General features: G+C 40.8%; 1 protein-coding gene across 2 annotated transcripts in view; it reads right to left on the bottom strand.

The window, feature by feature from the left end:
- TUB (TUB bipartite transcription factor) overlaps positions 1 to 12,184 on the bottom strand; it is a 120,661-nt gene extending 108,477 nt beyond the window's left edge. Inside the window, exon 1 of one of the 2 annotated variants that reach the window (XM_081841442.1) lies at positions 11,932 to 12,184. In XM_081841442.1, coding sequence (XP_081697568.1) covers positions 11,932 to 11,987 — 56 coding nt within the window. In that variant the 5' untranslated portion in view covers positions 11,988 to 12,184. The remainder of the gene's footprint in view (positions 1 to 11,931) is intronic. The other variant, XM_081841439.1, reaches the window with a different exon arrangement.
- Between the last annotated feature and the right edge of the window lie 83 nt (positions 12,185 to 12,267).

Genomic DNA, 12,267 nt, shown 5'->3' on the forward strand with positions numbered 1-12,267 from the left:
AGGGATTCTGAGCGATGCAATATCCTTGAGGCAGAGAGATACTGGCATAACAGGCTGCCTTGCACAAATGTTTCTGGCTGGTAATCTGGAATTTGCCCCAAGGGCAATTGAACTCTTAATCCCCTACCTTATCCCCTGAAGTAGAGGAGCCATAGCAGGGCCGCCATTGGGGGTGTCTGTTATCAACCTTTTATTCAGCTATTGGTTCAGCAGTCCTTCTCTGTCCAGATTCAGTAGATTTTCTTTCTACCCATTTTCAAGTACAGAGTTTTCTAATTATTGGGGAGTTGTATATTGGGGGACAGTGATAAGTATGCTATGGAAAGCCTCTGATCTTTGGAGAACTCAGTCTGATGTGTTTGTTGTAAAAAGTCATGGAAACATAATCCGTATCTTCATGAACATTATCATCTGTCTTTCATAAGCGCAGGTAGATATAAATCATAAAACTGCTTTAATATCACAAAAGCATTTCAAATCTCTATTTCCAGGCTCTGATAATTTTTGTAAAACTCGGGAAGGTTTATCATATTTGTGGGCAGAAAATGTATATCCATCAGCTTTCATGGCAAATATTATGTTCAAGCAAATAACATGTACATTATGGGAATTGTATGAACTAATTATGCCAGTTAGACTTTGCCTTTCGATGTTTCCAATGAGGTACTTAAATATGGGATCACGTTGGTCAGCTCAGCAACATATCAAATCACCATTTTAAATAGTATTTTCACTTATTTCAGATTATGTTCCAGTGATGCAACACTGTAACCATGAAGTATGAATGAGGCTCCGAGCATGCATAACAAGCTAATAAATTAATTCATAAAATAAATGACAATTGAAGGAAACCTGAAAGAGGTGAAAATGCATTCCCAGTTCTAATACTGTTTGTTGATTCAAACAATCATTTTACATTATAACTCCAATAAAAAATATATGTGCTTGTTTGAAGAAAATATGGTGTGCTAGGAGCAACCATTTTTATAATTTGGCATTTGCCAACACTGGTAGTCAATAATAGATATAGATTCAGATTCCAGGGACCGAGGTGTTTTTCTTTGCAAATTCATTTCTCATTCATTATTTTTAGTTTTGAATACAATTGTGGTGAAAGTAAATAAAATATTCTTATCATCATCCTAAAATTTTGAATCCTGAAAATAGTTTGATTCACTGGGCATAATCCACAGTCCAGATCTTCTGCCTTCCTGTGGTAGCTTTAAGGATGGGTTGTTTATCCACACACCCCACCACACTGCCTCATAATGCTAATGATCAGGCATGTGAAATGCTTAAGAGTCTCTGGGTTGCAACACACACAGCTTGTTGCAATTCATATACCGCAGCTTCGTAGCATGCTGTTGGGGAAGAAGCACGCTAACAGCTCTTACATATCAGTGCATTATGCTTTCATAGATAACTAAGCAGAAAATGTGACTCCTGAATCCATGTGAGATTTCCTGATCACATCAGACAGGTGGAGAGTTACAAAACCATTCCTGTTCGAGCCATTCAATTCCAACAACGGAGATTAAGTTGCAGGGTTATATTGTTGTTACAAGATAGATTCTCATCTATTTTCATGAACATAGCTCATTAGAAAGTCTCGATGCTCCCATTCGCCAAGGATAGCAATCTCAGTCAAAATGCATCTCAGAGACAAACTATACATAAGAGCAGCAAGCATTGCTCTCTGTTATGGGTGTCCTCAAGCCCCATCTCAGCTTGGCGAAAGGTATCATGGAAGCTACCTAGCTGTCCAGCAAAATACACTTCCTATGCTCAGCGACAATAGGCAGAGGGAGGCAGCAACCTGAAGTGGTAGATGCTGCAAGGGCACATTCCCCCCTGAGCCATGCCCAGCCCAAGTCTATGTCCCAGTACTGGTGATGCTTGTTGCTTTGACATTTAGTTGCCTCCTCCCATTGTGGCACAGCATCCCATCTGGTTGTCACAAGTTATTTATTTTATTCCATTTCAAGTACAGTGGTACCTCAGGTTAAGTACTTAATTCGTTCTGGAGGTCCGTTCTTAGCCTGAAACTGTTCTTAACCTGAAGCACCACTTTAGCTAATGGCTGCCACCGCGCCACCGGAGCACGATTTCTGTTCTTATCCTGAAGCAAAGTTCTTAACTTGAAGCACTATTTATGGGTTAGCGGAGTGTGTAACCTGAAGCGTATGTAACCTGAAGCATCTGTAACCCGAGGTACCACTGTATCTGAGTTCTATGGGATGTACTCACAGTGTTATAGGATTGCAGCCTTCAGTACTTGAGGGTTTATTATCTATTCCTCAGTAAAACGAGTAGAGAAGATTGTTAAAAGCAAATAAGAAACATCATCATTAAGACATCTAAGGAAAATAGACGCAATAAATTAGAAGCACTGTCTTAACAGCAGGGAGAGTAGAGTAAAAAATCACACCTGGAAGTGAAAAGCTACTTAAAAAGAAGATCCATCCTCTTTATTTTCTTACTTTAACGTGTTATTGAATTATATGTTGGTTTGGGTTTTTTAATGTATGTTATTGATTTTGTCAACATCTCTCTTACCTAATGGGTGCTGGCAAATTGGATTTAAAAAAGGCAAAATGATATTAGAATCAGAGTTGTCAGAGATGCACAATGGAAACTGTTTTAATGCTCAGGAGCTTGGCAAAGTCTTTTATATATATTATGGATTTTTATACAATGAATGTATGCTCTGTGTTATTTTATTAATACTATTGCGTAGTACTAGTTTGTCATGAGCTTTGGCTAAAACAATAAACTTGTTGAACAGGTTGTTTTATGCCATGACAGCCATTTTGTGACTGGTTCCCACAGCACTTTCTCAGAAAATCATAACATGCACACAGGTCCAAAAAAGTTGACAACCCCTGCCTTCGGGAAACACGTTTCAGAGCCCTGGGGTAGCCACTGAAAAGACCCTCTCACACTGGTCCACATTCCATACTTCAGAAGATGGTGGGAATTATACAAACCTTCATTACTGTTTTCATTGACTCTTGTGTTTGATGAACTGCAACTATTTTTGATGTTACAATTGTCACATTAATCAAAGGTGAGAAGAAACAGTTTGTAATTATTTAAACACAGCAGCACTTCATTGAAACATTTCTGGTTAAAAATTGTTTCTTAGCCATTCTTCAGTTTAAAAATGTATACTATTTTAAAGAGGAAATGAAGAGCAATGGAAATCAAGCAGGTACTTTCTGTGTCTCGCTATGACAGCATCTGTACCTTGCCAGAAGGGAATATTGTTTCAGGAAATGGCTATGCAGTCATGTACATTTTGTATTTCCTTGGCCTGCTTCCAGTTAATATACTTTGGGAACACTAAGAAACCAGAGGCTTTTCTCCTGGGCATGGTTGGCCAATTGGTGCCAAAGAAGGATAGGACTTTCTTTATGTATGCTACTACTGCAGCAAGAATTCTTCTGGCAAAGTATTGGAAGATGCAAGAACTACCTACTCTTGAAGAATGGCAGACAAAGGTGATTGACTTCATGGGACTGGCAGAGATGACCGGCAGAATTCATGACCAGGGGAAAGAGGCAGTGGAAGAAGACTGGAAGAAATTTAAAATATATCTTAAAAACTGTTGTAAAATTGAGGAGTGTTAAGATGTCAAGGGGTAAGAAGCAGAGAACTACAGCTGTAATTAACAAATTTATGGGAATTTAATGAAGGGAACTAAATGGATAAATTGACTAAAGGGTTCCTAAAAAATTTTAAAATAAGGATGCAGCGAAAGGGAGGTAAGGGGAAGTCGATTGAAAGAAGTTACAAGAAAATAAGATTATGAATTTATTTATGTTTGATTTGTTTATGTTTGTTTGTATTTTGTGATGTGTTTGTTTTTTAATTATGTGTTTTAAAAACTGAATAAAAATTATTATAAAAAATATACTTTGGGAACAGCACACATTTAATTCAGAGGACAGCACAATCCGTTGCTCAGTGCCATCTCCCTGTGTAGGAGAAACCTGAACAAAACAAGCTAATCTGCAGAAGGATGTATCATATATTCAAAAACCCATCCTCTGGTGTAGACATTGCTGTACCTGAAATGCTGTGGGTGATTACTCTTGCATTTTGTTAGCATTATGCTGCTGATCAAATGGCTCTTGTGTGAAAAAGAGCGGCAGACGAATGAGTGAGGAAATGAAGGAAGGAAATTGGGGAAGGATAAAATATCACAGAGGAATCTGGAGAGAGGTACAGAAGGACTAACACAGTAATAGCATGAAGGTACCAGGAGTTACCTTTTCCTTTTTTAATTCAGTAGCAAAACAGTCTCTCAGGTGAGCAAACAAAGCCTTACTTTCTGTACTGTCCCCACAGGATTTTGAGTAGATACTGGGCAACTTCCACGGCTACGGCAGCTGGTCATAGTGCTCCGACTCTGGTGCAAGGCCACACTGCTTTCTCCTGGAAAAACCTGCAGGTTAGCGCTGAATCGGAACAAATGGCAATTCAGCGAATTGCCGTTTATTCCAATATAGTGCTAGAGAGTGGGTTTTCTGGGCGAAAGCGGTAGGCATAGGCGAAACCACTCAGACCCATGCTTTCTAGGCATGGGACAAATCTGCACATGTCTTATTGACTAGTAAGGGCAGAGTTAAGGACTTGCAAAAGATGTTGCAAAGGGAAATTCAACAAGGGGAAATGACTAGATTAAAAAATATACTGTTGTCATTATTATTCAAAAGGAATAATAATATTCCTGTAAGGACAGGATGCTGGACTAGATGGGCTACTGGTCTGATCTAAGAGGCAGGTGTTTTTTACATTTTAGCTTCCAGGGTGGGACCCAATCCAGCCCTTCAAAAATTCAGTGAAAGCCTGTACCTTGACTTCTACCTTGCACTGGCCAAGGAAGTGACAGAGATATAGGTGTGATGGTTGTCTCCACCACTTCATTCTATCTCTCTGCGTCGTGGACAAAGTTGGCTAGCAATGAAGGCTGGTCCACTGGGCCAAATAGGGCACTAATTCACCAAACTCAGTTACCTCCCACCTCTATGCCTTCTTACTTACAACCAGTCCAGAGTGTGGTCCTAGCAGTCAGTTTCCTCCTCCTCCTTAGTCTTAGCATTGCCCCTGAAGAACTCAGGAAGGAGGAGGAGGAGGAGGGAGACAAAACTAGAATTAATTGGCACTGTCTGTCATTGTTTCTGGCTCCATCTGCAGTTGGCCTTCCTGCCTTCCGACCCACCAGTCACCAACTGTCAGGTGTGTGTGCAGGAGCCAGGCCCTGTGACCAATAGGACTTTGCAGGACTGGGGCCTTCCTAAGTTTGTTCTGAAGAGGCAAGGCACGGCCTCACAGGTGAGGCCAATTGGAAACTCACAGCACCTAGTGGCAAGAGCTGGGAAGGGATATAAGGTCAGCATTTCCCTTCAGCTCCTTGCTGTGTTTGACTCCTTGCTTCTTGAGCCTCAGACCCATGACTCCTTGCTTCCTGACCCTTGGACTCTTGGCTTTCTGACTCCTGGCTTCTGGAATTCCACCCCGCCATCTTGCCCCCAGTCCCGACGTCCCCAGCCGGGATTTCGATCACCCGTAAACCAGACCGTGGCACCAACCACTACTGAGATCCACCTATTTGTTTTATTTTCTAAAGAGAAAGTCTCTTTCTATCTTTCATGTTGGTTCAGGAAATAAAATATATAAAGGAGAATTCCTTGGTGCCAAGATCCAAGTTTGGGGCAAGTAAGAGAACCCCAGCAGAGATTTAAAATTGCAAAACATGCTATGTGGAAGTAAAGCATGGAAATATAGGCTGTAAAACATTAAAATGTGCCCTTTAAAGTGAGTTCAAAAGGTTTCTTTCCAAAGTTTCCCTCTTCCCCCAGTGTAGGAAAATATCACACATTTGGTAAGATGAAAAATGGTTTACTTACAAACTCTTCAAAGGTCAGGCTCATGAGCTTCAGAAAAGTTTCACAGGCAGAAAACCTGGGCTTAGCCACAAAGTGGTCAAGTTCCTAATTCATTGGTATAGGAACTCAAGGGTGGCTTGTGAGAGCTATGCAGCTAAGCTGGAGCAACCAGCTCAAACCTCTTCTATAATTATTATTATCATTTCATTATTTATTGAATTTATATACCACCCTATACCTGCAGATCTTCAGAAGCTGAGCTTCTCACATAATCTGGAGGAGAACAAAGTTTTGATTACCTGGTTCCTCTCAAGGTGAAGAGAAGTGGACATAGATAAGCCTGGCAGGACAGCTTACTCTGTGGTATTAACCCCTTCATGCATTAATTAGACTTAAGAATGTTGGTTATATGAGGCTGGTTATCCTACATTTCACACATAAGGAGTTGCCTTTTGCCAAGCCTGTCCATCCATCCAGTTCAGTATTGTTTGCACTGACTGGCAGAGAGTCTCTGCAGATTCAAACAGAAGTCTTTCTTAGCTATACCTGGAGATGCCAGGGGTTTAAACTGGGATCTTTTTTTACACAAAGCATGTGTTCTGCTACTGAGTTACAAGCACTCCAACAGCAGGAGAGCAACTCCAATGTGCTTTAAGTGGCATGTGTGAAATCAGTTTGCGTCAGTAAACAGTCAACAGTATTACTGTTGCTGGAATTAGCAATCCTGGGCAATGGTCCATAGTTTATTAACTTGTATTTGAATCAAGCTGATAATGAATGGTTCCTTTGCTCTCCGTACCCTTGGCAACAAAATGTTGTTGTCATGAGCTGGCAATAATCGAGGTTCACCTTTTCAACACTACTGCTGGTGAATGAAAAGCTATGACTTGAATTCTAAAGGCCATGACTGAATGAAGCTAACAACATATCTCTGCCTTTGAGAATGTAATTTCAAAGCTGCTTTCACTTTTGCACCAGTTATTCAAGCCTTGCCTTGTTCACTTCTTGCACACAATCACAAAGTAGACCTACAGATTTCAGTGACACGGCTCTCAAAAAATGTAATTTAAAAACTGCAGCCAAAAAGTGTTTGATAAATATAAATTTACAGTGACTAAAGATAGTTTAAAAAAAAAAGTTCCAGCATATTTGAATACGTTACAAAACCATCCAATTTTAATTGGTTAAAAAAATTCAAAACACTACATTTTGAATACAGGAAGCATCTGATGGAAACTGATATAAGATATGAATGAAAATTGCATCCCTGGTTATTGCAAATGAAAATGCTATTCAGTAGAAAAGTGATAGGAATGCAACAGCATCAATTTGACACTGGTAATGTTACATTTCATCTGGCTGGTAGAGGAAGAAATGTGATCATTTTTAAAGGGAAAAAAATGTTCACAGCATTCTGATTTAGTCTGATCAGTTGTATTGATTTAGCAATTAGCTGTCATTTACATTGCAGGTATCCTCAAGTTGGAAAATCACAGATTTAACAAAGTCTATGATCATATCACAATTCTTGTTCAGATCAGCAAAGCTGATTCCAAGCCTCTGAAGAGCACAAACACTGGCCCTATTACTGCTTATGCCATTCTCTTTCTAACCATTTTCAGCTGATTTCAGTGTGCCTTACTTTAGACCTACTGATAGAAAACCAAAAAAATTCAGGATACCACATGTGATAGGATGCAAATAAAAACAGAAAGGGTGGTTGAGAAAATTGATAGGAAAAGCAACGTCCAAACAAGAAATACCGTATTTTTTGCTCTATAAGTCTCATTTTTTCCCTCCTAAAAATGGGGTGGGGTAATCTGGGCAAAGGATTCCTTTCAGCTTGCCATCCTTCCCTGAGATGATTTATTTACCATATTTTTTGCTCTATAAGACTCACTTTTTCCCTCCTAAAAAGTAAGGGGAAATGTGTGTGCGTCTTATGTAGTGAATGCAGGCTGCGCAGCTATCCCAGAAGCCAGAACAGCAAGAGAGATTGCTGCTTTCACTGCGCAGCAATCCCTCTTGCTGTACTGGCTTCTGAGATTCAGAATATTTTTTTTCCTGTTTTCCTCCTCCAAAAACTAGCTGCGTCTTGTGGTCTGGTGCGTCTTATAGAGCGAAAAATACGGTAAGTTATTTTATCTCCTTTATACCAGCATTATAAACAAAACTATTAACAGTCAGGAACTGTTTCAGATTTGGGGTGTCATGAGGAGAAGATTTTGAATCACCTCCAAGGCACCTTACCCCACATAGTTTTCAACTATCTCTGTGGCAGCCTGCAGCATATTTGCAGAGAAGTAAGTTCCAGCAGTTCTAGAAAGAGTCTTGGAGAATAAGCCGGCACAGAGTAAGTAAAATTAGCCAGCAATTGAGATGGCAGGCTTAGAAATAGTGAAGAGGTATGTGTGAAGTCACTAGCAAACTGGGAGAGAGGCAAGCAGTCTCAGGAGCTGCTGCTGTCCAAGTTAGTGCCTCAGCCAAGTTTACCATCAATGTGAAAGTTGAGACAGTTTGAATGGATCCCTACCATTAGACAGTGAGGCAGCCTTCACAGGCATCAGATTAAGGTTTTACAACAAGGTGGCAAATTTTTATTTTATTTTTCTAGTTTTACTACTACCAGGGAAAGGGAAAGCTACTTGTAGAATTTCTGGCCTTGGCAGTCTCGGATATTTTGGGCAGTATCCAGCTAAACAGTTCTGCTAGCACACAGACTGTTAGCCTCCCCACCCTCACCTCCTGATTATGTTATATGGCCACCGAGACCATATAACACTGGTCCTGAAAGACCTACATAGGCTCCCAGTATGTCCCCAAGCACAATTCAAAGTGTTGGTACTGACCTTTAAAACCCTAAATGGCCTCGGCCCAGTATACCTGAAGGATCGTCTCCAACCCATCGCTGAACCTGGACACTGAGGTCCAGCGCCAAGGGCCTTCTGGCGGTTCCTTCACTGCAAGAAGTGAGGTTACAGGGAACCAGGGAGAGGGCCTTCTCGGTAGTAGCACCCGCCCTGTGGAACACCCTCCCCTCAGATGTCAAGGGAATAAACAACTCTCTGGCTTTTAGAAGACATTTGAAGGCAGCCCTGTTTGGGGAAGTTTTTAATGGTTGACGTTTTATTGTATTTTTAATATTCTGTTGTGAGCTGCCCAGAGTAGCTGGGGAAATAATAATAATAATAATAATAATAATAATAATAATAATAATAATTACTATATCAATTTGGTTTCACATAATGTGCTACTTTTGAACAGAGTATCAAAAATAGAGAAAGTTTTGTGCAGTCATGCTTCACATCATAGACAGGCAACTTGAGTACTACTCTATGTTCCAGACCATGGATAAGCAAACTAAGGTCCAGGGGCCAGATCCAGCCCAATTGCCTTCTAAATCCTGCCTGTGGATGGTCCAGGAATCAGTGTGTTTTTACATGAGTAGAATGTGTGCTTTTATTTAAAATGCATCTCTGGGTTATTTGTGGGGCATAGGAATTCATTCATATTTTTTTTCAAAATATAGTCCAGCCCCTCACAAGGTCTGAGGGACAGTGGACCAGCCCCCTGCTGAAAAAGTTTGCTGACCCCTGATCTAGACAGAGGTTGGGAAGCCAGGGTGGTAAGCTCCATAATCAACTTGTCCCTAGTAAACAGTAAGGGTTTCATGTCATTAGATACAAATCCATGCATTTATGTATTATCATGGAACATGAAGGTACATAGTCTCTATTTCTTAACACTTGAAAATATTTTTGATAGAACCACCAGAGGCTAGACGAGATTAATTCAGTTGACCATTTACAATCTGCATGAAACTGTTATGTTTGGAGGAAAGCTTGCGCACAAATCAAACATAGACAGTATACAGTGGTACCTCGGGTTAAGTACTTAATTTGTTCCGGAGGTCCGTTCTTAACCTGAAACTGTTCTTAACCTGAAGCACCACTTTAGCTAATGGGGCCTCCCACTGCCACCGCACCGCTGGAGCACGATTTCTGTTCTCATCCTGAAGCAAAGTTCTTAACCCAAGTTACTATTTTTGGGTTAGCGGAGTCTGTAACCTGAAGCGTATGTAACCCAAGGCACCACTATACTGTTGATCATAAACGATCAATTTTATATCTTGTGGGCTGTCTCCAGCTAATCAGCTATGCATTGGAATTTCTCTACCCACTTCTCTGCCTGTGCAATCTCTAAATATATCTGGGGGTCCCCCAATGCTCTGGAGTAGGTTTACTGGGTGTGCAGGGGGTGTGCAGAGAGAGGAGGAGGTAGTGAAGTTCTATTGCATAGCTACAAGTCCTTGAGCTAGCAGAACTGTTTAGTTGAAGACCACCCCATATGGTATATACTGAGGTGTATACACCATTCTCTTCAGCTTGATGACTTTCTAAACAAATAAATAGGAGAAAACTAACTTGTGACTATGCATATAAGCAAATTAAAGTATCTCCCATGAGAAAATGAATTGCCAGCCCAAGTGATGCTTTACCAAGCGTTTTACTATAAGAGATCATCCAAGATGCAACATGTTCTGACTTCCATAGTTACAGCCACTGGCAGAAAGCTACTTTGAACACTAGAGAGAATCCATCTATTTTGCAATTGTCAAGTAGCACAGAAGTGCGAGGGCAGATTTAATAAGCGAGAGACACCTCTGCATCATTTCTCAACTTAACAGTATTAGCCTTTCAGGATATATGAAGCTATATATGAACGTGCATAACATTTCTTAACCCCTGTCAAACACACACACACACACACACACACACACACACACACACACACAATGTGCCTGGAAACCAAAGCAGAGGAGGCCCTACCCTATAGAACCAAAACATGGGAGCTGAAAAAAGTGTTGTCCATATAAGATCCATCCTTTTCTTTTCTTTCCCCCACTAGCCTGTCCTATTACAAGAAGACATGAAGTAGTGAAATTAAATTCTATTGCTAGGCAGGAACTATTTCAGTCACCTTTAGTGTGTTTCAGCTGTCACACACCTGCCATCTATCAAAAGGCACCAAGTGCATCACAGAACAGGGCATGATGGAAAACATAGACTGAGATGGTTGGCTCTGATACACTCTCCTCCACCTCTTCTAACAGTACACAATGTTAGTTCAATGTTTTCTTCCTGTTGCTGTGTGACTATCATTTACCTTACGAAGCACACACTGCAGCTTGAACACACAGGAGGATTTCTGTGGCCTGGTGGGCGGTACTTAAGATTTTTCAGAAATTACCTTTTTGTGATTCATCAGTCAACAGTTATTAAGGAACAACAAGCACAACAAACACAAACATAAGAATCCAATGTTCTAGATGCAGTTAGAGAAAAGGAACTTAAACCTTTCGTTTGGTTACTTGTAGAGCTGCCATTGCACCAATTCTCTAATTCTAATTCTCTAATTTTATATTGGGGGAATATAATAAGGGGGAGGAGGACAGAGGGAGAAAAATAGCTGCTTGTTGCAAGATGTAGCAGGTGCATCATAGTGAGCTTTTCCCCCTCCATCTAAATGCTTTGTGAACATTTTGTAGAGTTCTCAGCAGAAAATCTGCCCCGATTTTCCCTTTACCTGACACATCACCCCACATTTACCTACAGAACATCTCCTGCGAATTTCTAATGGAACTTTATGGCACCACTTCTAAGCCACTAATTAACCACACAGGTCTTTCCTTATGCTCAGTTCTGGGGACACCATTTCTGCAAAAGACGAGAAACTGAGCATATTTCTCTGAACTTTCCCACCTTCAACATTACAGCGGACTTGTGGGGGGAAGCCAGCTGTCATTTGGGCTAAGGAGGGAAACAAAGAGCAAGTTGATAACATTGTCAGTTCAAACGAACACCAAATGGTTATGAAGGAAAGTGCCAGTCTGACGCCTCAAAAGTAAACACTGATTTTAATAGGGCAAAGGCTGTGAAGCTTTTCTAATGAGAAGGCAACAGTAAGTTTAGGAATCGTCTTGCCTAATTTTGTCTACCTAGTAAGGAGGGGTGATGTCAAAGGCTGCAAAACACAGTACCTGTCATAACTCCACCGACTGTAAGACATCGTCCTGTTGCCACTGACACCATCCATTCTTTGCAGCTGAGAGCTTGCTCCTACTCCCTGCAGTCTCTCCGATTGTCTAATCGAAAGAATGGCTGAAAAGAGTTCCTTTTAAAAAGAAGGAAGGGGAGAGACAGAGACACCTGCCTCTGAAAATTCTGTCCGACTGGAAAGATGCTGTACAACACCTATAAGCACTGAACAGTGGGACTAGAATTAAATGCACAGCAACCAATTTAGTAGAGGTTCACAATTGAAGGAATGTACCACTGTCTTTTCAAGAGCAGGGGATTCTCCCCGAGCTGCGATT

Source organism: Podarcis erhardii (genome assembly GCF_964252035.2).
Source record: "Podarcis erhardii genome assembly, chromosome: 1".
NCBI classification, from domain to species: domain Eukaryota; kingdom Metazoa; phylum Chordata; class Lepidosauria; order Squamata; family Lacertidae; genus Podarcis; species Podarcis erhardii.